Here is a 27,292-nt window from a genome sequence, read left to right as displayed (position 1 = left end):
AACGCTACCCACATTGCTTTACAAACTGAAATCTGTTACTGGACAACTTCGGTTTAGATGCAACTTATTTGGCTTGTGTAGGTCGCATCTCCTTCACAACTGATCCCAGTGGCCCAGGAACCATGAAGCCCTTCCTTCTTCACGTTCTCCAGTCATATATCCAACTACTCCATCTCCTTACTCTGTACCTACTAGTGCAGGGCACCAGAAATAATCCAGAGATTATTACCTTTTGAGGTTCCACTAGTTAGTCTCTTTCCTAATTCCTTAAAATCTGCCTGTAGGACCTCATTTCTTTCTACCAGTGTCATCGGTATTGTTATCAACCACAACTACTGGCTGTTGACCCAGTATATCATCCACGATTGTTAACATCTATAGTTGCAGAAACATCTGTCTGTTCCCCTAACTCTCTCGAATCTTCTGTCGCTATTACTTTCACGGTCTCCCTCCTTTACCCTCACTAAATCATTTTATGATTGCTATTTGATAATTTCACTTGCTGTTAAGTAATTTTGCTCATTACTATATGGCATGTGCCCTTTCTGAACCAATTGTTGCAGAAAATGACCCTGGATACACTCAAGAAAGTAACTACCTTTCTGACATAGTTGGGTGCACTTAGGAACATGCAGGTGCTGAAAGTGTCATAGACATGAGTTACAGAGATGTGGTCACACCAAAGGTGCAAGCAGATAGATGGGTGTCTGCCAAAAGGGCAGGCAGTCAGTGGCTGTCCCCCTTTTCTAACAGGTATATCGCATTGGATACTGTTGGTGGGGGATGGCCTACTGGGGGAAACAACAGCAGCAGCCAGTACAGTGGCACCAAGACTGGCTCCATTGCTCAACAGGGAGGGTCAGAGCAATAGTCATAGGGGACTCCATAGCCAGGGGCACAGAGAGACGCTTTTGTGATCTTGGAAGAGATTCCAGGATGGTGTGCTGTCTTCCTGGTGCTAGGGTCCGGGATGTCACTGAACGGCTGCAGGGCATCCTGAAGGTGGAAGGTTATGTGGGAAGCAAGGGAGGCAGTTGCAGGGGCTCTACCCAAATTTTCAATTCCTCCCTGGCCACCAGGAAGGTCATGATGTGGAGATGCCGGCGTTGGACTGCGATAAGCACAGCAAGAAATCTTACAACACCAGATTAAAGTCCAACAGGTTTGGTCAGATGAGATGAAGGGTCAGTGCTCCGAAAGCTGGTGGCTTGTGCTATCAAGTATACCTGTTGGACTTTAACCTGGTGTTGAGACTTCTTACTGGGGAGGTGCCAAGGGACTGGAGATCAGTTAATGTGGTTGCACTATTTAAGAAGGTTGTAGAAACAAGCCAGGAACTGCAGAACAGTGAATCTCACTGTGGTTGGGAAACTACTGGAAAAGATTCTGAAGGAGAGAATCTCTTGATTTGGAGAGGCAAAGTTTAATCAAGGATAGTCAGGGATTGTCAAAGGGAAGTCATGCCTGACAAATTTTATTGAATTTTTTGAGCATGTAACCAAGTGTGTGGATGAGGGTAGTATGGTTAATGTCGTTTACGTGGATTTCAGCAAAGCCTTTGACAAAGTCCCATGTGGGAGACTTATTAAGAAGGCTAATGCATGTGGGATTTGGGGTGATCTGACAAACTGAATACATAATTGCCTTAGCGGTAGGAGACAGAGGGTGTTGACTGGTGGCTGCTTTAGTGTTTGGAGGCTAGTGACTAGTTTGTCAGTTATATAAATGACATAGATGACTAAGTGGGGGGGTAGGATCATAAGTTTGCTGATGACATGAAGATTGGCTGTGTGGTTAACAGTGAGGTTGAGTGTCTTGGGTTACAGGAAGATGTAGTGGCAGAGGGCATTAAACCCTGAAAAGTGAGAGGTGATGCACTTTGGAAGGAGTAATTTGACAAGTATACTATGGGAAGTTCCGAAGAACAAAGGGTGTGTTTGTTCATAGATCTCTGAAGGCGGAAAGGCAGGTAAATAGGGTGGTGAGAAAGGCTTATGGCACACTCGCCTTTATCAATCAGGGTCACAGATTACAAAAGCAGAGGTCATGATGAGGTTGTTTAGAACTTTGGTGAGGCCATAGTTGGTGTACTATGTGCAGTTCTGGTTGCCACATTATAGGAAGGATGTGAATTCATTGGAGGAGATGCAGAGGAGATTCACCAGGATGCTGCCTGGGATGAAACATTAAAGTTGTGAAGAGAGGTTGGATAGGTTTGAGTTGTTTTCGTTGGAGCAAAGAAGACGGGCGACCTGGTTGAGGTGCTCAGGATTATGAGGGGCATGAACATGGTGGCTAAGGAGCAGCTGTTCCCCTTAGTTGAAGAGTCATTTACAAGGGGACACAAGTTAAAGATGAGGGGTGGGAGGTTTAGGGGGGATTTGAGGAAAAACCTTTTTACTCCAGAGGGTGGTGACAGTCTGGAATGCACTGCCTGAGAGGGCGGTGGAGCTGGGATGCCTCGCATCCTTGAAAATATACCTGAGTATTTGGCACACCATAACATTCAAGGCTATGGGCCAATTGCTGGCAAGTGGTATTAGGTGAACAGGTCAATGCATTTTATGCACCAGTACAGACTCGATGAGCTGAAGGGCCTCGTTGGCACTGTAGGATTCTGTGATATGTGCTGGTCGCCTTGTCCCAGTTTGTTTAAAAGTTCAAGCCCTGCCCCATTAAAAGCACTTGCTTTTGCTGAATGCTTGTCTAATCTTAGTACTTATACAACCTATCCCACCACAGATTCTACACACATTCCCCACAGCAGTCTTGAATCCTTTTTCTATTTTTCAATTCTATCATAAAGTCTGCCTGTTTGTCACCCTCTATATATCCTCATCATTTGAAGTGATTTTAAGACTACTGCTCCTCCACCCCCACCTCCCCCGAGCCCACCCGTCTGCTCACACACCTGCACACCCACCCTCCTGCCTCCAATTTTCCTTAACTTTCTTTGAGGTCTTTAATCCAGATATTACCCCTCTCAAAAAAAAATCTTCTTTACCCACTAATTCTCTTTCCCAATCCACTCGCTGAAGGAAACAGTTTCCCCTACTCACTCCATCATATTTTGAATATCTGTATTCAACGTTCTCCTCAACCCTCCTTCTCCAGTAAGAACAACCCAGCTTCTCTAATCTGTCCACGTGACCAAAGTTCATCATCCCAATAAACCTTCTCTGTACCCTCTCCAGGTCTTGTTGTCCCTTTCCTAAATTGCAGTGCTCAGATTGTCCATAGCATACCAGTTGAGATCTGACCAGTGTATGTCCAACTGATGTCTATTATCTTGCACAGTATTTACTATGTTGCCAAGTTTTGTAACATCTGCAAACTTCTAAATTGTAGTCCTATGCCAAAGTTCAGGTCATTTATATAACAAGCAAAACATTGGTCCTAATACCGACCCAGTCCATACTTCAAACATTAAAAATTTCTGGCCTTTAACACTTTGTGCTTTAATTATATACCAAGTCACTACTGTCCCTTCAGTGCCTGGGGCTTCTGTTATCTGAATAAACAAATTTGTCAGATGCATTTTGAAAGTTTATACATAAGAACATCTACTGTGCTAGCCTTGTCAGGCATCTCTGTTACTTCATCAATTAACTCAATAATCTTAGTCTGATACAATTTGCTTTTAATGAACTGATACTGGCTGTTCCTTATTAAGCCATCCTTCTCCAAATGAGACTTAATTTTGTCCTTGACAAAGACCACTAGTAATTTTTCCACCCCTACTGCCAATTTATTGATAACTGATCAGTTTTATTCCTTCCCCTTTTTTGAATGAGGGTGTAACATTTGCAATCCTTTGATACCATTCCAATAATCAAGGCATTATAGCTGTCATCGAGGAAGGGCAATGGGGACTGTTGTTCGTTGTCCGAAAGGGAATTAAATGGTTTAAACTTTTATTTTTTCTTGCAGGATCCAAGCCAGTTCCTCGATCCAATTACAAGCCTCCACCACCCAATGGATGTGGCTCGCCTATGTTTGGAGTGCATGTAAGGAATACTTTGTCAAACATTTGCTCCTTGTGTCTCAGGAAACTCCATTAAGACTCAGTAATATTAAATTAAATACTGCAGTAACTTCCTAATAATCAATGTAATTTGGCTAAACAGAATGTTTCCTTAATTATTCCCATGACAGGCAGAAGTGTTGCACAGCTACAAAGTCAGTAGGCTGAAAACAGTTGTATTTTTTGGGTTGAATTTTAAAGATGAGTACAGTATTTAATTTACTAAAAGTCACAAATGCAATTTTCATTTTTCCCTTGAGCCTGTCTTGTTCAAAGTTACTGAATTATCAATTATCACTCATTCTAAATATTGAGAGTGTTGTTTTTGTTTCCAGTACTTGATTTTAAAAAAAATGAAATCATAAATTTGTCTTTAAGGCACAATAGCTGGGAATGAAAGTAAATTAATTTGAGATTTCCTGTTTCTTACTAGTAGTTTTAATACAAACTCCAGCATTGTGCTGTCATCAAGTGGATTTTCCTGTTCATGCTTTGAATGAAAATATCACATTCACCATAAACTAATACATCTTTATTGCCAGTTTTTTTACAATTGCTGAAACCATGTTTTGTGATGTCAGGCTTGTCTATTGAATAGCCGGCCCCCAGCTCAGTCCACAGCACAGCTCTCATATGCTGTTACAGTTGCTCATTGCTCTATCTCTACTTCACTCCACTGGTTTGTGGTTTCCACTTGCGTCCACGTTAAAGTTCTTATGCTTCTTATGAATTCTTCCATGGGTGCTTCCTCTAGTTGTATGTCCCATATCATGCACTGTGGTCATCCAGCTCTAACCCTTAGTGTCTTCTAATTTACACCCTTTGTTAGTTCATGTTCTTCATTTGATGATAACATTTCTGTTGTCTCAGCCCTTCCATTTGATATTCCCTCACTAAATTTCTTTGCCTACAGCTTTTTGGCCATTAAAAGCTTCCTCAAGTTGATCTCCCTACCTACTCTATCAAAAATCTCAAGGGGACTGGACATGGCTATCAAATCTTCTCTTAGCCTTCTTCTCTCCAAGGAGAACAGCACCAACTTCTCCAATCTATCTTTATAACTGAAGTTTCTGATCCCTGAAACCATTTTTGCACTCCTTCCAAAACACTCACATCCTTCCCATAATGTAGTGCTCAGAAATGTACACAATACTCCAACTGAGGTCTAATTAGTGTCCAATACAAGTTCAGTATAACTTCTTTACTCTTGTACTGTACTATGCCCCTATTAATAAAGCCTAGGATAGTGAATACTTTATCAATTGTTTTATCCGTATGTCCTGCCACCTTTAATGACTTATGCACTTATACGCCCAGGACCCTTTGTTCCTGAGTGCTCTTTAGAGTTGTATCTTTTGTTTTATCTTGCCCCTCCATGTTCTTCCTATCAGAATAAATCACCTCGTACTTTTCTATGTTAAATTTCTTTTGCCAGCTATCTGCCTATTCCACCAACTTGTCTATTTCCTTTTGAAGTTTCACACTGTCCTCCTCAGAGTTTACAATGTTTCCAAGTCTTGTATCATTCACAAACTTTTCAGGGGTCCAGATTACCAACAACCTGTCCTGGTCTCTCCATGCGTGCGCACGTGCATGCATGAGCATGTGCACGCATGCACGCACACGCGCACACACACTCCCCTCCCACGCTGACACTATAGTTAAGAAAGCCCAGCAACACCTCTACTTTCTCAGAAGACTAAGAAAATTTGGCATGTTCACTACGATTCTCACCAACTTTTACAGATGCATCGTAGAAAGCATTCTTTCTGGTTGTATCATAGCTTGGTATGGCTCCTGCTCTGTCCAAGATTGCAAGGAACTACAAAGAGCTGTAAACAAAACCCAGCCAATCGCTCAAACCAGCCTCCCACCCATTGACACTGTCTACACTTCCCGTTGTCTCAGAAAAGCAGCCAGCATAATTAAGGACCACATGCACCCCAGACACACTTTTCCATTCTTCCATTGGGAAGAAGATAAAAAAAGTCTGAGGACACGTACCAACCGACTCTTCCCTGCTGCCATCACGCTTTTGAATGGACCTACCTTGCATTAAGTCGATCTTTCTCTATACCCTAGCAATGACTGTAACACTACATTCCTGCACTCTCTCCTTTCCTTCTCTGTGTACATTATGCTTTGTCTGTGTAGCGCACAAGAAATAATACTTTTCATTGTATCCTAATACACATGACAATAATAAATTAAATCAAAACTTTGAAATTGTTTTAAAGCTTAAGTTTATTTATTAGTGTCACAAGTAGGCTTACATTAACACTGTAATGAAGTTATAGTGAAAATCCCTAGTTGCCATACTCTGGTGCCTGTTCGGGTACACTGAAGGAGAATTTTAGCACAGCCAATGCACCTAACCAGCACATCATTTGGACTGTGGGAGGAAACTGGAGCACCTGGTGAAAACCCATGCAAATGCAGGGAGAATGTGAAGACTCCAAACAGACAGTGACCCAAACTGGGAATTGAACATGGGTCCCTGGTGTTGTGAGGCAGCAGTGCTAACCACAGTGCCGCAGCATCGTAATTTGTCCCTGCACACCAAGATCTAGGTCATTAAAATATATCAGGAAAAACAAGGGGCTAATACCAGTCCCTGGGAAACTCCACTGCAAACCTTCCTCCAGCCTGAAAAATATCTATTATTACTCAGCCAATGTTGTTCCTATACTCCTACTGTCCTTTTTAATCCATGAGCTAATCATCATCTCATGAGTCTTTGTGCTGTTAGTCAACTTTCCTAATTTTTTTTATTTCTGCTGTCATGCAAAACACTGTGGGTATTTGGTTATGTTAAACAAGCTACGTAAATACAGATTGTTGTAAAGACTCAACCAAATGTTCTGGGCAAACTTCTCCCTCACAGAAAAAGATAGAGAATGAAGGAAGAGTGCAATTTAACTAGTCACAAAGTGTTTCAGTTAGAGATGGAGAGACTGCCAACTTGATTTATTTGGGATGGTGAGGGTATAGAGAGGGAAGAATGAACCCCTGGCAAGAGGAAGGTGAAGAGAAAGAATAGCAAGGTATGAAAGTTATGTCACGAGCAAAGATGATCAATTAGAGGATCTCACAATTTCATGTCTGACATTTCAATAAATAAAATATTAAGGAAAGTTCCTGTAAGAAGCATTACTCTGATCCACACATATCAGAATGTCGCAGTTTTAAGCTTTATATTTCTGTTGACTTTGCTACAATTGAAATTTGATCTTGTGGAACAAGAAATGAGTTCCAAGAAGCCTGGGTTTTAGATTCTGATTACTGTTCAGAAACTTTTACTTGAAAATAGAGAGAATAAAATTGAATCGAGATCATCTGTCATCCCTCTCTGGTTGTATAACTGATAGGGCTCACTCACAAGGAGTAAATGTTTGGGCAACATGCTAAAGGATTGCTGGTATCCATGGATCCTGAAAAAAGATTTCAGGGAGGAGAACAGGGGAGAAAATTGCCACATCTATCTTTAATGTTGCTTATTGATCACAGTTAGTAACCATGCTTCTATTCCTCTTTCAGAAAATTGATTGGCTTAAGAGTGGAGTAGAAGTTAAGAGTTGTGAGGGTTTAAAAGTGACATCAGTTAAATAAATAAAAGAGAAAATCCAAATTTGACCGTGCTATCTTTTTGTTTCACAACAGCCACCAGTCATGTCTGTGATTGTAACCATCAAGCGCTGCCTATGATCAGTTTTTGGTACCAGAACATACTGAGGGCCAACGTTTTCCACCTTTTATTGTTGACTGCAGATTTTATCACGTGATACTACCCACTCTCATTCACATTTATGTCCATTTTTTGTAAATAGCTGGATGTGGGCATTCCTTCTATGACAAAATGCTGCAATCAGCATGATCGTTGTTATGATACTTGTGGTAACACTAAACAGGACTGTGATGGAATGTTTCAATATTGCCTGTCCACAATCTGCAGAAATGTACAGAAAACATTAGGAATGGATTCGACTGTACAAGGTAAGTGCAAATAAATCATTTGATGCTCACTGCTCTCAGTAGAAAGCTGTTAATGCTGAAGATGTGTTCATACCATTCATAAGAAATAGCCATAAAGGGTTGCAGATGCTTTGGTGTGGTACATGGAAGCTTTATTTGCATTTTTTTTGTTAAATTCCAATGGTTGGTAAGTGAAGAATGGACAGAAAATTAGTTATCAGTTTGGTTATGTTGATTGGCCATGATAAATTGCCCCTTTAGTGTCAGGGGGACTAGCTAGGGTAAATGCATGAGGTTATGGGAATAGGGCCTGTGTGGGCTTGTAATTGGTGCAGACTCAGTGGGCTGAATGGCCTCCTGCACTATAGGATTCTATGATTCTATGGATTCTACAAAAATCAAGTTTTCTCTACAGAGCTTTATTCACATTGACATAAAACTCACATTATCTCACCTGTTTCCCCTTTATATACACTCAGTGAAGTGCTTGCCAATTAATCTACAGTTACTGAATTAAACACTCCTTAACAGTAATTTGTTTCCTATCCTGTTGTCTGGCGTTCCTCTTCATCCAGTATTGGTAACATCCTGACTTCAGTTTGGACTTGTACCGTACCTTACATTGTATATCAGCCCATGAGGATTGACATCCAAGTGACTACCAGGTTTTTTGCTACTTTATCTGTCAGCCTTATACATCTAGGAAATTCACATTATAAATTGAATAATGTCGGTCCCAAAATGACCTTCTTAGTCTGAACATGTTTCCTCTGCTGCCTTCTGATCAGCGTTGTGGCTTTTCTCTGCATTGATGCCAGCTTTTGGAACAATTCCCTTACTACTTGCAATATATATAATAGAACTGAAAGCAGCATTCAAGGTGTAGCCTGACCAGACTCCTATGATCACAGTAAGTCTTTCCCAAGCATGATACCCAACATGACAGCTTTGTGCAATTCATGTTGCAACACAAAATAAAAATACATTTTTATTGGGTAGGTGACCCTTCTGTCAAATGTTTACACATGGAGAGGGTTTCCCAGCTTGAAATCCCACTGCTGTTTTGCTTGTTTTATAAATGAAAAGATCACGTTACTAATTTTTTGGACTAAATGGTATTCAACATTCTCTTTAGTCTAAAAAGTCACTTAATCATAAATAAACTTGCATTTATGTAGACAGTTTCACATCCTCAAGACATCCTAAAATAGTTCACAGCCAACAAAATACTTGTTTGAATTTAGCCAGACTTGACAGTCAATTTGCACAAAGCAAGGCCCCAAGCAGTCTTGAGATAAATTACCAGGTAATTTATTTTTTTTTAATGTTGTTTGAGAAATAAACATTGGCTGGGACACTGGGAGATGATCATTGCTACTCAAATTGTAATCTCGTAAATCTGTCTCAAGAGCAAACAGGGTCCTATTTTAACATCTAATTTGAGAAACCGAACCTTTGCACCCCATCAGGATAGTACTGAAATAGCAACCTAGATCAGATCTCTCATATGGGACCCACAACCTCTGAATCTGAACAAGGGCTTGCTACCAAGTCATGGCTAATAATAATTTCACTTGAACTTTTGTCTTCTACACTTGGAGTGCATATGTTTCAGTATGAAGTAACTGATCATAGAATCCTCCAGAAGGAGGCCATTCAGCCCATCAAGTCTGCACTGACCAAATCCCACCCAGGCCCTATCCCCATAACCCCATGCATTTACCCCAGCATGGTCCCCCAGACACTAAGGGGCAATTTAATGTGGCCAATCCACCTAACCTGCACATCTTGGGACTGTGGGGAAAAAAACCATACAGACACAGGGACCCAAGCTGGGAATTGAACCCAGGTTCCTGGCGCTGTGAGGCAGCAGTGCTAACCACTGTGCCACTCAAACAGACACTGTAGTCCACTGGAACTTGGCAGCTCTCCGATGGGGAATTGAACCCCAGCCTCCTGCATGACAACTGGGATACTAACCACTACACTAAGGGGAAGTTGTTGTATGACCAGGTGAGGAGAGTCAAATGGTTCCCCTCTCCCACTCATTTAACCTTAACAGGTTTTTTTAAAAAAAGGTACGTTTGCCAATTCTGAGAGTGCCTAACTGTTTGTGTGCTGTGACCATGAGAGGTACAACCAGACAGTTTTTAAAAAGAAAAGATAATGGTTTTTATTGTAGTTAACCCGGCTTAAGAAAATTATTAAAAATAATAAAAATGCTCCGGCTTTCTACACCTACAGTGGAAGTTCGTACACACATTACTGGATTACAGTGTGAGGATAGATTAAGCTTTTAAAGTCCAGTAAAATTAAAGAATATAGGATTCAGGCTGAACTAGGTAGTTTTGCTGCTGTTGGTCGGTCCTGCTGGTTTTCGCATCAAGGCAGTTTAAACTGTAGTTGGACAATTTATCTACTCTTCTGAAGATAGCTGCATGGGTAAGTTTTTTTTATTTCTATGTGCAGTACCTGGTAAGTCAAAGCAGCAGAAGGGTTCAAAATTTGCACGTGGGTGGAGAAATTGAGAGTGAGGGTCCCATTCAAGGTCTTGTTCCTTCAGCATCTCGGTTGCTTGAGCTGTTCTACAGAAAGAAGATGCTTAAATGCAGATGGTTAGCTTGTTACATGATCCTCTTTCCAAATGCACGATGACCCAAATATGGTCATGGCCAGTATATTCCAGTTGTAACTTGATTACATCATGGCTGGGAATCCCTTTCTCATCCAGAGTCACATTGTCCAAGTGAGTATGTCTAATGGTTTGTCTCCAGCCAGTTGAGAGGCCAGGTGAGTGCTTTGCTAATGTGACAGGTGATGGCTCACATTCATACACCTCCACGACCATTGTTCCTGGTGCAACTTTGTAGACAAGTTGTTTTATGTTTGTGTTTTTGGAAAGCAGAAGGTACAGTAATGCCAATGTGAAGCCATCTTTTACTGTGATCCCAAGTCACTGGAATGTGGCTTTAGACTTTGAAAACCACTAATTGAATAATACAATCAATATATCAAAGCCTATTTTTGAATTTAAAGTATGGTTGTCTCTATAGATAGTGATGAAGTTGAAAAGGTCTCACACAACATATGTCTGAGTCTGATTTAGTAAGGTACACCAAAGTCTATGTATACTTAATTTTACAATTGCAACTGAACTTAAATTTATGGGAATGTGCTCAGTTTTCAGATAGAGACAAAGCAATCATGAGAAGACCAGTTCAAAGAAACATCCTTAATATTGAAGTAATTCAGTTTTGTGGGCTGGATGTAATGTTATTTTCAGAAGTATGGCATGGAGGTCAAGTGCATCAAAATTTTTGCTTTACAAAGGGTAGTATAGTAATTTTGAAGTGAAAAGACAGAGTATTGTTTTCTTTATGATATTACAATATGCAGCACAATGTTTTCCAACCAGTTATATTGCCATGCTAAAATTTGGAAAGCTGTGTCGTGAACAAATCCATGTGAGAACTTTGAGCCGTAATTAGATAAAATTATTTAAAATCCTGATCACACATTGACAGTAGGAATTCCAAATCTACTGTCCTTATTTCTATTTTAAAGCAGTTCTTTTTATTTAATATTAATTGCTTCTAAGGAATAAGCCTAATTTTATGTTTCTATTCTTTTGTAGCTTGTGATCATGCTGTAGAATTACTTTTCAATGCTGTTATGCATTTGGGATGCAAACCATATTTGGACAGTCAGGGGGCCTCATGCAAGTGTGCATATGAGGAAAAAATCGACCTCTGACGTGAAGATTATGAAAAACAAATTGTTTATTGAAGAAATGCCTTTCTATGAAAATTTCCAGTTTTCTCCAGGGACTTTTAATTATGGAATAGCATAAATTATTTGTTCTGAAGCTTTTCATACAATGTTCTATATTCTTTCTGTTAACTGTTTACATAAATTAAGATGTGAATTGTTGTACATTTCTGATACGTTGTTCTAAGCCCCAGTGCACTACAGTATGTTTTTAAAGATTATAGACTCATGGTCATACGCTGAATTCCACTTTCTGTTCAGATATGGAGCTCTTCTGTCAGCCCCCATGCCAAACCATGGGGGAAGAAAAATCAATAGCGAGTTAACCAACCATGCTTATGCACCACCCAGTGGCAGGTTACTGAGTGACACTGTCAAAAAAAAAGTAGAGCGTTTGTGTCCAAAGAACTGCAGAAACTGCAAACAGATTGATTTAACGTATTTTAAGTGGGAACTTAGTTCACATCCAGTTAACCTTGATTCAAATGCACTTTACATCATTCAAGTAGGGAGAGAAACAGGATTAACGATTCTGAAGAGTCATATTCAACTCAAAATGATAGCTTTGTTTTCCTCTCCACAGATGCTGCCAGACCCACTGAGCAATTCCAACATTTTGTACTTTCATTTCAAGTTCCCAGCATGGCAGTATTTTGCCTTTTGTAAGTAGGGGTATGTTACCAGGCTAACAAACAAACATGGCTTGGTACTGCGGCTACTAGAAATCTGGAATGAAACAGAAAATATTTTTTCAGCTTGTCAGGTAGCAGCTGTGAAGATAGCAAACAAAAGAGAGTTAATTGGGCCTATAGCCCGGAAAGTTAACTCCATTTTTGTCTCTCCACATATGCTGGAAATTATCAGCATTTTCTGTGTTGGCTTGGTATCCCAAGCATTTGAAAACCAGTATTCCAACCAGATGTGACATGAAGTGAGACAGTAGGAAGAATAGATATTGCTGAGCAGCCCAGATTCTCAAATAAATGCTGATGAATATACTGCTGGAAATCAGAATTCCTAAAAATGAATCTTAAAGGAAACTTTATCTGAAATTAGTATGTTTGCATATTGAGTGCAAGTTTAGAACTACCTTGCTAACCGTTCCCATGGTTCTTGCCCCTAGGTAGTAATTACAATTTTGCTAGATTGAGAAAGTCTAAATTTTCGTTTCTTTAATGAATGATTTGTATTAAACTTTGATTTATATCACACATTCTTGGGATATCCCAAAATACTTCACAACCAAGTAATTATTTTGGAAGTGCAGTCACTTTTTATGTAGGCAAACATGGGAACAACTTTTGCATGCAGTCATATCCCACAAACAGCAATCAGATAAATCAGCACTTAATAGATGGGGGATGAATTTTCACCAGATCACCAAGAGAATGTAATTTTTTTCCACCTTTTGGCCTGTTAAAAGTTAATTCAAGCTGATGCACTATTTCTTTTTAATATTGAGCTCTTGTGCCGTGTTGACTCTGCCCAAAAGCAGGTCCTTGGCTCACTGTCTGCTGATGCTTCACCCAAAGCTATTTGATTGGCAGTTTTTAAGAACATAAGAAACAGGTGCACAAGTAAGCTGTTCAGTCCTTTGAGCCCACTCCACCTTTTAATGAGATCATGGCTGATCTTCTACTTCAGCACCATTTTCAGGCACTATTCCTGTATCACTTGATGTTTTTAATATGTAGGAATCTATCAATCACACTCTGGAACATACTGAATGACTGACCCTCCACACACCTCTCTGGGGCAGAGAATTCCAAAGATTCACTACCCTTGGACTGAAGAAATTCCTCCTCATCTCAGCCCTAAATGACCTTCCCCTTATTCTGAGACTGTGCTCTGGTTATATACATCCCAGCCAGGTGAAACATCCTATATCTGCTCTGTTGAGCCCTGTAAGAATTTAGTACGTTTGAATGAGACCATTTGTCATCTTCTAAACTCAAGAAAGTAAAGGGATCAGTGGCTTAATCATTCCTGATTTTATCAGTGATAGTTTGTCATTTTCTCTCATTCTTGGGACAGGGCAAGGAAGCAGGTCCCAAGTCTATCTGAGCTGAAATGGGAATCAAACCCAAACTGTTGGTGTTAATTCTGAACCACATAATAGCCATCTAGTGGACCGAGTTAATAGATCTCATTGAACACTACGGCATTTAAAAAATTGCACCACCCTCTCCAATCCCTCTTGCACAAACAAATGGCTTTCTTTCTCACCAAAAGCATGTTCTCTTCCCTTTGCTGCTTAAAGTTAGCCAAGAGCTATAGTTGACGTTCTTTAGAGAAAATTAACTAGTCTCGAACATGTGCCATGTTACTTTGATAGATATTTCAACCTGCCACTTTCAAGTGCAGCATGAAATATTTCTTTACTGAAGTCTGCCCTCTGTCCCCATGCCCAAGTCCTGTCTTGGAGCAAAGATGGCTGGAAAGGGTTAGTAGGTACTGAAAATTCTGGAATTGGGTGTTGATATTAGATCACTCCCTATTCTTTTCCTTTTTGCACTTGGGTTTAAATCTAGTGTAAAAATCATTTAACTGCCCAGAGTCTTATCAGCATTCACACTGGCAGGGTTTCCCATCCTGCTGCTGTGAACAGAGATTTAGCTGGCCGCCAAATTCTCTGGCATCATTGCAGCAGGAGCATTGCGGGATCAGCAGGTAAGATCGCACCCTAAGTATCCTTTGTGACAGAAACTCAGGCAATCTTAACCCAGTTTCCATTGGCCCTAGGTTTAAAGCTTAAAACTGTCCATAAATTCACAACCACTTATGCTAAACTGGTGATTCCATTTGGGCAATAAAGATAGTTAGTGTAATAAATGGGAATTTAACACCTGTGCAGTAGAGAATGCTATTCTTAGTTTGTGATCAAAGCCCATCATTTGTTTTATGTAGAGTTAATTTTACCTACCATCTAACCTGTGACAGGTCTCAAAGGTGAGGCAATTGGTGGATGGAGGGTAGAAAATAAAATTGTTTTTTGGAAAAATGTTGATAGTCATGAGGAATGTACTTAATTTATTAATAGACTTGTGTTTATTGTTCTTTAAATATAATTCTGAAATGGTAGCATTTCTATTTTGTGTATCAGATATTAACATTTATAAATTTGTTCAAAAATACACCTTTTTGTTTAATACCAAGAAAGTTTTTTAAGCAATTTTTTTTTGAAGCAACTTCTTAGAATCAATTGCATAAATTATTTTCTCACAATGTCTTATGAAGATTTTTATCCTCATTGCTTTATGAGGGATTCTGAGCCAGTTATGGAACCTCCTACGTTGTTCCAGCTGAGTTTAGGTTACTCAGTACAGTTTGTTCTGCTGTACATGCCTCAATATTAGAGTGCATTTCCTTTACACAATTTGGTTTTACCAAATGTGAAAACACTAATTGAATGTTTGCTGAACAAAGAACAAACAAATAACAGTACAGCACAGAAACAGGCCCTTCAGCCATCCAAGCCTGTGCCAATCATGATGCCTGCCGAAACTAAAACCACATGCACTTGGAGTCCGTATCCTTCCATTCCCATCCTATTCATGTATTCATCTAGATGCCCCTTAAATGCCACTATTGTACCCGTTCCCACCACCTCCCCTGGCAGTATGCTCCAGACATTCACCACCCTCAGTGTGAATAAAAACTTGCCTCGCACATCTCCTCAAAACTTTTCCCCATGCACCCTAAACCTGTGTCCTCCTAGTACTTGACTTTTCTATTGTAGAAAAGAGCATCTGACTATCTGCCCTGCCTATGCCACTCATGGTTTCGTAAACGTCTATCAGGTCACCCTTCAACCTCCGTCGTTCCAGTGAGAACAAACCGAACTTATCCAATCCCTCCTCATAGTTAATATCCTCCAGACCAAGCAACATCCTGGTAAACCTCTTCTGTACACTCTCCAAAGCATCCACATTCTTCTGGTAGTGTGGTGACCAGATTTGTACACAGTATTCCAAATGAGGCCTAACTAAAGTTCTATACAGCTGCAGTATGACCTGCCAATTTTTATACTCAATGCCCTGACCGATGAAGGAAGCATGCTGTAAGCGTTCTTGACTACTTTGTCCGCCTGCATTGTCACTTTGTGATCGGTGGACCCGTATGCCCAGATCTCTCTGCCTGTCAATACTCCTAAGGGTTCTACATTTTACTGTATAATTCCTACATGCACTGGACCTTTCAAAATGCATTACCTCACACTCATCTGGATTAAACTCCATCTGCCATTGCTCCGCCCAAGTCTCCAACCAGTCTATATCTTGCTGTATCCTCTGACAATCTTCTTCACTACCCATAACTCCACCAATCTTTGTCTCATCTGTGAACTTACTAATCAGACCAGCTACATTTTCCTCCATATATCTAATACGAACAACAAAGGCCCCAGAACTGATCCCTGTGGAACACTGCTAGTTACAGCCTTCCATTCAGAAAAGCACCCCTCTATTGCTATTCTGTCATCTATGGCCAAACCAGTTCTGTATCCATTTTGCCAGCTCTCCTCTGATCCCATGTGACTTCATCTTTCATACCAGTCTAACATGAGGTACCAGGACTCCACTGAAGTCCATGTATGTAGCATCAACTGCCTTTCCGTCATCTATCATCTTTGTCACTTCCTCAAAAAACACGATCAGGTTAGTGAGGTACTATCTCCCCTTCACAAAACCATGTTGTCAGTCTCTAATAAGTTCATTTGTTTCCAAATGTGAGTAAATCCCGTCCTTAAGAATCTTTTCCAATAATTTCACAAGATGTCTTATTTAATTTTTACTTCTCTCCCTTTAGCCTGAAAATGTTTGCACTATAAATTCCTGGACGTGTAAGCAGGTAATGGTGTAATGAGGTTGGGGCATCTGGCAGCTTGGTGAATGATAGAATTAATAGACTGCCTCCTTAACCAATGAGATTTGAGAGTAGAGAAAGAATAGAGATGGAGAAGGAAATGCGTTATGTTAGAGACAAATCAGATACTGAAAGAGAAAGATTGTTGTCTTTCGGCTGGAGAGGTTCAGTGGCATTACATAAGCCTTAATCTTTTCATTTAGTGAAAGAGTGGTTAAAAATTAGAGAGGGGTTGATTAGGTCCAAAAAGGGGATTTGTGCATAGATAAGATATTAAATGAAAACTTTGCTTAGGGATACACAAGGGCTATATTAAACCCCAGAATAAGAAACTTCTCATCGAGGAACAACCATTTTGACAAAAAGGACAAGCGTTAATTTAGAAGGCAAACTAACAAGATTTATTGGATAATAAAGACTAATGCTTAACACTTCATTAGTCGAGGCATGACACAACACAAAATTCAGTGTGTTTTTCCCTGTCGTTCCCATGGATTCCAGGATTGAAGTCTTCTGTTGGTTCCTTGGCCTGACCTCTTACTTCACAATGTCCTTCAAGCTTAGCCAACATTTGAAAAAAATTGAAAGGATGTGGACTTTGCTTGCTGGGCTACGTTTATCGCCCATCCCTAAATACTCTTAAGAAGGTGAGCTGCCTTCTTGAACTGGTGCATAACTTTAGTATACATACAAATCTTTAACACCTCAGCTTCAGAGGATACTTTTCCAAACAAATGTGAAGTATCATAATTAACTTCCTGTGGTGAATTTGAGCAGCATTTTCTTAAATCGTTGGAGTTTGATGGTACACTGTCATTTTTATGAGGTAAATGGTGTAGTGGTACAAATCATCCAGCAATTTGTGACAAGACATTTGATTTGCAACACACACGGTATTTCTGCCTCACCAGAAATTGCTGGGTTGTTTACACACTAATAATGGTGTGTGCATTAAACTTCTTGTTACATTTCCAGTAATTTCTGGCCTATGAAGTACTGCATAGCAGATGCACTAAAGATGAACTGTTTGCAGTGCATTATCTGTTCCACTAAAGTAGCTACAGAATTGACTCTCCCTGAGCTCTGAAATTGATATTAATACTATTTCAGAATGGCAGAAGGCTGGCATAGAAATAGCCAAAAGATAAAGAATTGATGTTATTCAACTTTGATTTTTTTTTTAAAAAAAATTCCCATTTCAGTTTTTTACTGTGTTGCCAAGCACAGCATAATCCCACATTTACCCATTAAGTGCTTTTTCTGTCTATCTTTCAGTAACAAATCTGTCTTGTTTAAATATACAGCATACCCCATGTGGAAAATCCTATTGGGTAAGTCATTTTGGACTGTGTTTGATGTTGAGGCATGAAACACAATTTTTAAAAAAGGAAGATTCATCTTTTGGACCATTTTATTGGGGAATAAATTCTCAACAAGTTCTGGTTTTGCTTATGCAAATAGCTTTTTCCGTTGCAGGAGTTTACCCACTAGACAGCTTAACAGATGATTCATTAAAATGTTTTGAGAGGATATTTCATATTCAGAAATGCTTTTATCAAATTGTTACAAGTAATTCAAAAATCAATTTAATTAGTTTTATAAATTGTGCTTGTTTATGATTTATCAAGCTTGTGTCAGCAACTCTTGTTATTAATAGTGCCTGAAGTTAACAAAAAAATGCCAGAATCTAAAGCAATTTAAAAATTGCATTTCTAATTGTGGCCGTTCCCACAGAGAAAATTCAAGAACTCTTGTGGTAAATTGAGACCAATCAATACTATACTACCAGCAAACTGAAAATCAAGTTTAACAGTGAGTAAGAAGGTCAGTAAATAGATGCACTTCTGAGTATGATTCAGCACACAAGCTCCCCAGTTCAATCTGTTGTCTCTGTTGAGATTCCTAAATTTAACTGCAGGGGCAACATTGAGGAAGGATGCAACAAGCCAACATCTGTTCATGGCATGAAAGAATGGGGAAAGCAGACAATAATGTAAATTATCTTGTAAATTGAGTTTGTGTCTTTATATGCCCTGTTTGTGAACACGACTCCCACTCACTTGATGAAGGAGCAGTCCTCCAAAAGCTTGTGGCTTGTGCTACCAAATAAACCTGTTGGACTTTAACCTGGTGTTGTGAGACTTCTCAGTGTCATTAAACAGGCTTCAAAATAAAACACATTCTTAATTGTATGAGGCTTAATTACTTAAAATCAGAAATAAGGACGAAAAGTAATTCACAACATGATGCAAGGGACCATGGTTGTAACTCATGAGGTACTGGAAAGATAAATACTTGTGCTTTAGCTGTTTGCAATTTATATTGATGACTTGGAGGAGGAGGAGACTGAGTATAACATATCCAAGTTAGTGATACAGAGTTAGGTGGAAAAGAAAGCAGTGAAGAGAATGCGCAGAGTGATAGAGACAGGTTGGGTGAGTGGGCAAGAACATAGCAGATGGAATACAACATGACAAACTGTGAATCATAGAATCCCTACAGTGCAGAAGGAGGCCATTCTGCCTATTGAGTCTGCACCAACCCTCTGATTAAAGCATTCTGCCCAGGCCCTTTCCCTATAACCCCACATATTTACCCCACTGATACCCATAACCCACACATCCTGGGACACTAAGGTGCAATTTAGCATAGCCAGTCAACCTAACCTGCAATCTTTGGAAGAAACTAGAGCATCCAGAAAAAAAACCCATGTACACAAGGGGAGAACGTGCAAACTTCCATCTTCGTCTTCTAGATTTTCCAGTTGGGGGAAACAACATGTGTCTCGCTGTCATGCCCCCTTCAGAATGTTGTATGTTTCAATGATCACCTCTCATTTTCCTAAACTTCGGAGTGAATTGGCCCAATTTACCCAGCCTCTTAACATTGGTTCCTAGGAGGAGAGGATCCTATCTTGTGAACTTTCACTGTACCACCTCTAATGTAAGTATATCTTAAATACAGAGACCAAAACTGCACACAGTACTCCAGGTGTGGTCTCACCAAAAGTCTGTATAAGGCCTCCATATTCTCATACTTCAATCCCTTGCAATATAGACAGCCTGTCATTGGCCTTCCTAATTGGTTGCTGTATCTGTATGCTGAATGTACAAGTACATCCAAATCTCTTTAACCATGAGTATTTAGGTGTTGCACATCTTTTCTGTTCTAACTATCAAAATGAATATCTTCACCATTTCTTTGCAACCTCTTTGTGTCCTCAGTTTACATTCCCACCTAGCTTTGTAGTCAGCAAGTGGAGATGTTTGCTGGTGATTACACAATGATCAATATCATTTGTGACTTCTCAGATATTGAAGTAATCTATGTCCATATGCAGCAAGATCAGGACAATATTTAGGCTTGGGATGATAATTATAACTGATATTCATGTCACACAAATGCCAGCCAATGACCAATTCCAACAAGTGAGAATCTAATCATCTCCCTTTGATATTCACTGAATATCACTGAATCCCTCACTATCAACATCCTGGGGCTTGCCAATGACCAGTAACTGAGCTGAACTATCTAATTCTTGTGGCTTCAAGAACAGATCAGAGGCTGGGAATTCTATGGTAGCTTATCTCCAGACACCCAAAGCCTGTCCACCATGTACAAAACAAGAGTGTGATGGAATACTCACCATTTGCCATGATCCATGGAGCTCCAACACTCAAGAATTCTCATTCAGAGCAAACCAGCCTGTTTGATTGGCATCCCATCCACCACTTTAAACATTCACTCTTCCCACTGCCAAAGCACAGTGGCAAACATGCAAGCTGCAATACAGTGACTCATCAAAGTTCCTTCAACAGCACTTTCCAAACCAACGACTACCACCTAGGCAGCCAAGAGCAGTAGGTGCATGTTCCTCTCCAAGACACACATCATCTTGACTTGGATCTATATCACCATTCTATCACTTTTGCTGGGCCAAAGTCCTGGAACTCCCTTCATTATAGCATTGTTGGTGTACTAACAACTTTGAATGCAACGATTTAAGAATGCAGCTCACCACCACTTCCTCAAGGGCTGTTAGGTATAGGCAACAAATTCTGGCCTAGCCAATGACACTCACCTCAAGTGAAAGAATAAGAGCAAAGCTCTTCCAAGGTGACAGGTTTCCTATATATTCTCCCATTAGCATCTGGCCAGGCAAATCCTCCAGCCCTACTTAGAGACTTTGAGGGTGAACCTACCGGCCTGTCACACCAGTTGACTGGCATAGTGAGCCGGTGATATTGTGAGAGAGGTGAAAAACTGGGTTTGCGCCCAGTTTCTCACCTCTCGTGATCTAACCGGCCCTGGATTGCCAGTGTGATTTAAATATTCATTTCAATATTATTAGTCAGCCCGGGATTAATTGTTCAGGTTCACTTACCTTAACAGCTTCGCTGGTAGACGTCCTCACCAGTGAGGATCATGTATGGTCCCCAACAATGCCAACTTGGCAGTGACCACCAGGCAGTGCCAAACAGCAGGGCCTAAAGGGAGGGACAGGCTAGGGGAACTGTACACTCTGCAATCGGGGATTACCTGGGGCAACGATCGGCCAGAGGTATTGGGGTGGGACGGGGGCAGGGAGCAGGTATCAGGGCAGCAATCAGCTGGGGATGGAAGTGTATCAAGGTGATATCTAGAGAGGGGTATGGTGGTGGGGAAGGGAGATCAACCAAAGGGGCCATGATCGGCAGAGTGTTGCATAACAATCTCTAGGGGAGGTGGGGTGATTGGCTGATCTTCAGTGTTCTATGTACACTTCACACACAACACTGAGATCTGTGCATGCGCAATAGCATCCTCTATCTGTGAAAAACATAAGAACATAAGAAATAGGAGCAGGAGTAGGCCATATAGCCCTTCGAGCCTGCCCCGCCATTCAATAAGATCATGGCTGATCTGTCGTGGCTCAGTTCCACATTCCTGCCCTCTCCCCATAACCCTTAATCCCCTCTCTTATCAAAAACCCATCAACCCGCGTCTTAAATATATTTAGCGAGGCAGCCTCCACCACTTCAACGGGCAGAGAATTCCAGAGATTCACCACCCTTTGAGTGAAGAAGTTCCTCCTCAACTCCATTCTAAACCGCCCCCCCTTTATCTTGAGGCTGTGCCCCCTAGTCCTACTATCCTTTCTGAGCGGGAAGAGTCTCTCCACCTCTATCCTATCCATCCCATTCATCATCTTATATGTCTCAATGAGATCTCCCCTCATTCTTCTAAACTCTAACGAGTACAAGCCTAGTTTATTCAGCCTCTCCTCATAGCTCAACCCCCTCAACTCCGGCATCAGCCTAGTAAAACTCGTCTGCACTCCCTCCAAGGCCAAAATATCCTTGCGTAAGTACGGCGCCCAAAACTGCACACAGTACTCCAGCTGTGGCCTCACCAATGCCCTATACAGCCGCAGCAAGACCTCCCTACTTTTATATTCAATCCCCCTCGCTATGAAGGCCAGCATCCCATTAGCCTTCCTGACCACCTGCTGCACCTGCAAGCTGGGTTCCACCCACTCCCTGTTCTGGTGTGCATTGCATTTTTCCCCTTTTGCGGTAAGTGGTATGTGTCTGAAGGCTCACTGAAACAATGGGCACAATTCTCTCCCATTTCCAATCTCGTTTGGCACTTAGAATTTTTTTGTTAAGATCGCCCCCCCCCCATTTAACACCATTAATTAGGATTTCCCCAATCTGAGCATGGGCCTCATTTACATCCTTGTGTACTGATTCCAAATCATGACCAACCCTAGTTCCTGATTCCATTGTCTGCTACTTGTTCTTGCTGCTGGTAGACTCTCTCTCTCTCTCTGCCTTCTCCAAGCTGCACTAGACGCAGACTGTGTTGCAAGTTGACTGCTTCCAGGCTGATTGCCTCACGGTCAAAACAGAAGTTATATATTAGTACAAAAGAACGTTCCTAGCCCCAATAAATTGACTTTTAAACCTGTCCTATGATCTGAAAAGTACATGGATACTTTAAGACATTACTTTGTTTACTAGGTACGTTCAAATACATGGATACTTTAAACCCTCAAAGACAGACTATCTCCTCAAGAGATAGTTAATAAGACTCCCATTGTTTAACACCTTTCCAATTGCCTTCACTAACATATCATGGACTTCCCTTTGATTTGTCCCTACTCCAGGCCTGTCTAATAAGCTATCCAGACTAAGCCTTATTTCATCCATCCCATGTTTGAAACCAGTCTCCTGTGATATTATAAACCATAAGTTGCAATCCTAAAACATAACAATAATAAATTAATACTTTTGTAACAATAATGCAGATGCAACATTGATCCTTGTGGTACTCCACTGGTTGCAGTCTGCCAATTTGAAAATGCCCAGTTATCATTATTCTCAGCTTCCTGTCCATTATCCAGTCAATTATCCATGTTAATCTGTTACTGCCAACTTCATGAGTCTTCTATATTAGCTTTTTTGTGGCACCTTATCAAATGGCTTTTAGAAATGAAAGTTTACTAATGAAAGTTTACTAAAGTCTACTAATTCCCCTTTATCTAACATATTAATTGGATCCTCAAAAATTTCTAACAAATTTGTTAAACATAATTGCTCTTCCTAAAATCACCTTGACTTTAATTATACAATATTGATTTTTTTAAAAGTGCATTGTTAATATTACCTCAATAATAGATTCCAGCATTTTTCTGGTGACTGATGTTAGAATAAAAGGGAAAGTTACCCTAATCCCAGATGACTATAGGCTGTGACTGGTGATTTAACAAGAGGTCACTACATTCAGGGGAGAGGCAAGGTTGAAAAAATGGGCCTTCGTGAATAACCTTAGCTGGTACAGGAATTGAACCTGTGCTGTTGGCTTGTCTCTGCATCTGATGTTGCTCTGATGTCAGACTAACTACTCTGGGTGGCACAATGGTTAGTACTGCTGCCTCACATGCTAGGGACCTGGGTTCAATTCCTGGCTTGGTTCACTATCTGTATGGAGTTTGCACGTTCTCCCTGTGTCTGTGCTGGTTTTTTCTAGGTGCTCTGGTTTCCTCCCACAGTCTGAAAAACGTGCTGGTTAGGTGAATTGAACTGAACAGGCACCAGACTGTGGCGACTAGGAGAATTTCACAGTAACTTCATTGCAGTGTTAATATAAGTCTTACTTGTGACAAATAAATAAACTTTACTTTGTACTTTTATAGTTCTTGGTTTTCTCCTTTCACGAATAACAGCGTCACACTTGCTAACTTCAAGACCATTGGCACTGTTCCAAAGTCTAGGAAATAGTGTAAAATCGTAGCCACTGTATCCACAATCTCTGCAAATTTTCCTTTTAGAATTCTAGAACTCTTTCTCTGACTCGTTTAAACATTCTATTAGGCTCTGGAATCACTTCAACAGCAACAATGGTAATGCACCAATCCACAATTCCTCATTCTTTCTGTCTTCAGAGTTCTGCACTTTCCAACCACATAACACAAAGTTCAGTCTTTCCTCTACTTTTCAGAGACCTGATTCAACACCAGGATCTGTTCAAAGACTGCCAAACTTTTCCAAACAGAGGTAACCTACCTTGTTTATTCTTTGCACAAATTCCCAGTCTTCAGAACTACCAAAATCAGAAACCCAACTAACCCACTATAAAAATACTCCCCAATCTGCTCTTAAAGAGAATCACACGAGATAAAATACAGGCTTTTCCAAGCACAGATGTCCTTAATATATTTTTATTGAACATTGTGAATCATTTTCTAAATGTTTCCCACTGCTAATTTACCAAACCTTTTAATCTATTTTGTCCAATCAATTTTAACCAGCACTCCCAACGTAACTACAGAATTGACTTTAAGTTTAAGATTCCTTTTCGGGACTGGAGTATGTTGCTTTTAAACTTTATCTGGTATTATATTCACTTTTTCTCCAGAAAATCTTTTACTATGAGATTACTAATTAAGTTGCCTTGTTACACAATACAAGATCTAAAATAGACTTATCCTTAGTTGGTTCCACAATGTATTGTTCCAGGAAACTGCTGACAAAGATTTCTACAAATTTATCTAAAGAGATGGTCTTACCAATTTGAAATGTCCAGTTGATATGAAAATTAAATTATAATAACCGGAGTGTTATTGACAGTCAGTGTATCCCTGCTGAATGTCTCCAGACATTGTTTTTTAAGTCAATTTGAACATAATCATTATACTATATTATTATATATATTTATATAGCATTATATTTGCTATAGGACTTAAGTAGTCCTGCTCAGGTTCACAGAATTGTTTTATAACATACTTTTATAATGTTCATTTTTAGAATAGCTAAGTAATATGAAATTGTTAACTGCTTCTGGAAATAATTATATCATTGACTGTAGAGATCAACAATTTTTGAAGATATGCATTTTCCAGTGACCAATGAAAAGAATTATGACAGGATTTCATATTTTAAGACTTTTACTGCAAAAAAACCTAAAATCAACACACTTATGTTATTTGGTAGGCAGCCCATTTTCTAAATTACAGAAAAATTAATTTCTCCATTAAGAAATTAACACAATCAAAACCCACAGCATGTCTATATGCCACAATCTGAGCAGATACATAATCTTGGAAGTATAATCCCAAACTTCTTTTAGCTATTCAACATGTTCATAGTCTTCCAGTGGTCCTTGAAAGTTCCTTCACTGTCTTTTGAGAATTATCAACCTGACTTCTCATGGTGACTCTTTGGCTTCTAAATCTCTACAAATCTCATCACTTCAAACAGTGAGTCGTTTAGCGCCAGGTTTTCCTCTGCCTGGCATTCTCAAGTTCTGACTGGTTATATGACATCCAGTACTGGACAGGCAGAAATGTTCTCCAATTGTATAGGGAAGACTGGAGACATGGGTTGGGATTTTCCACATAACCCAGCGCGTGTTTTGAGGTAGCCGGTCATTGGCTGGGGTAGTGGATCTTTTGATTCTGCTGTTATCAATGGGATTTCATGTTTAATGTACCCCTTACCACTGGGAAACCTGGAGTGCGCCGTTGGCAGGACCGGAAGATCTTGCCGATGTGAACGGCTGGAAAATTCCAGCCATGGTCTTCAGTCCAAATTTTTTCTGGCTACCAACTCCATTCCACCTCTGAACAACTCTCTGAGAATGAACAGACTGTTCACAACCTTGTTGTCATATTTGACTGAGATGAATTTCCAACAAGGTTAGAAGGGTGGATGAAAGTGCAAAGTTCCCTTTCCCTCAACAAAGCGACAACGATTTTTTAAAATGTTCTCTTCTTTCTGTCCCTCCAATCTTTAGTCAAGGCGTGCACATGTCTACGATCGCCATTCAGACTAACAACAAAGGTGTGAAAAATATTCCTTGTAGACTAAATATTTTCCTGACATAAAGGCTGGTTAGTTTTTTTCCCTAAACGAATTCGACTTCACACCACACTGTATACCATTAACTATGCTCACGAAATTGATTGATTTGAAAATTTTTAAATAGCTGTCAGAAATGGTGCCTTTTCAATGACAATTTTATACAATTGAATTAAGTGGACCATGTCAGAAAGCATAACATTTGGTCCAAGTTTTATAAAGTCGTGATGTGTCAGCGTGCCAGTGAGCAGCTGTTTCCTGGGATACTAAGGACTGCGTGGGCGTTGCATTCCTATTTCGTGCAGCGCAAACTGGTGCGGTTCCAGTGACAGGAGCGGGGCTGCGGATGGAAGGGGGAGGACAGGACGACCCGACCCGATCCACAGGGGGGCCGCGTCTCGGCATTCTGGAAGATGTAATCTCGCTTTAAGGCGTGGCCGCCACCAGATAACGCGCACACGACAGCTCCAACCCTCAGAGAGCTGCAGCCTGCTTCCTGACTATAAATAAACAAAACAGTGCGGGCGGGAGGGGGAGAAAACTACAACTCCACAATAGGGACAGGAGCGTGAGGAGATAGTGGAGGAAAAGCGGCGGCGGGGGGCGTGAGGAAACCGAACTTGATCCAAGCCCACTCTGTGCTCTTCAACGATAGGAAGACGGGCCTGGCACTAGACGTGTGAATGGCTAAGGCCGCTGTCAGTCAGGGCAGGCGGGGCGTGTCCAGCAGCAGCAGCAGGTTGGGTTGAACGGGGCCGTGGCTGTGGTGCGGAGTTTGCTTGGAGCGTGACGTGTGAGGTACGTCCTGTCTATGTCTCCCTCTTTTGTCTTCATTAATGAAAGTCTAAAGGCGATTTTATTTATCTCTGAAACCTTTTAATGTCGCAGCTAAGTGGCTTTCCAAGGTGTCTCTGTTCTTGTCCTGATGGTTTTTTTTGCTGCAACATCACTCACTTGGTACCTTTTCCTTTCCACCCTCACATTCTGGTTTCCATGGAAACCCCCCTGGGATATTTAAGGGTGAAATGATCAGATGCCTTCAGTAATCTCATTTGACTAAGCCAGTATTGTCTAAAAGCAAACTAAAAACATATATATGTATATAAACCTTGTTAATAAGCAACTCTTAAGTAAAACACCATCCCTTCCGAATTTTAGATTCTCTTTCCATTTTCTGGGATGGTTATTTGCATTTAATGGGCTGACTCGTGTGGTGTTACAGACAAGGTTTGTCAGTACCGTCTTTAAAATAATGATTTGCGTGGCTTTTTTTATTTTCGTAGAGTAACTGGCTGTTCGCGAGTGTTGTGACACTGAAACTATT

The 27,292-nt window shown here is 40.5% G+C and overlaps 2 protein-coding genes across 5 annotated transcripts in view; both read left to right on the top strand.

Moving 5' to 3' along the window:
• The window catches only part of pla2g12a (phospholipase A2, group XIIA), a 38,646-nt gene extending 19,908 nt beyond the window's left edge, over positions 1–18,738 (top strand). For all 4 annotated transcript variants that reach the window (XM_080187690.1, XM_080187691.1, XM_080187693.1 and 1 more), the window contains exons 3-5: positions 3,931–4,007; positions 7,852–8,017; positions 11,631–18,738. In XM_080187690.1, coding sequence (XP_080043816.1) covers positions 3,931–4,007; positions 7,852–8,017; positions 11,631–11,749 — 362 coding nt within the window. In that variant the 3' untranslated portion in view covers positions 11,750–18,738. The remainder of the gene's footprint in view (positions 1–3,930; positions 4,008–7,851; positions 8,018–11,630) is intronic.
• A 7,599-nt stretch (positions 18,739–26,337) lies between these two features.
• prrg3 (proline rich and Gla domain 3) overlaps positions 26,338–27,292 on the top strand; it is a 79,132-nt gene continuing 78,177 nt past the window's right edge. Inside the window, exon 1 of the mRNA XM_080187688.1 lies at positions 26,338–26,766. The gene's annotated coding sequence lies outside the window, so the exon portion shown is untranslated. The remainder of the gene's footprint in view (positions 26,767–27,292) is intronic.

The sequence above is a fragment of the Carcharhinus amblyrhynchos genome, chromosome 4 (genome assembly GCF_965287045.1).
Source record: "Carcharhinus amblyrhynchos chromosome 4, sCarAmb.v2.hapA, whole genome shotgun sequence".
In the NCBI taxonomy this organism is placed as follows: domain Eukaryota; kingdom Metazoa; phylum Chordata; class Chondrichthyes; order Carcharhiniformes; family Carcharhinidae; genus Carcharhinus; species Carcharhinus amblyrhynchos.
This window is presented reverse-complemented; position numbering and strand designations above follow the sequence as displayed.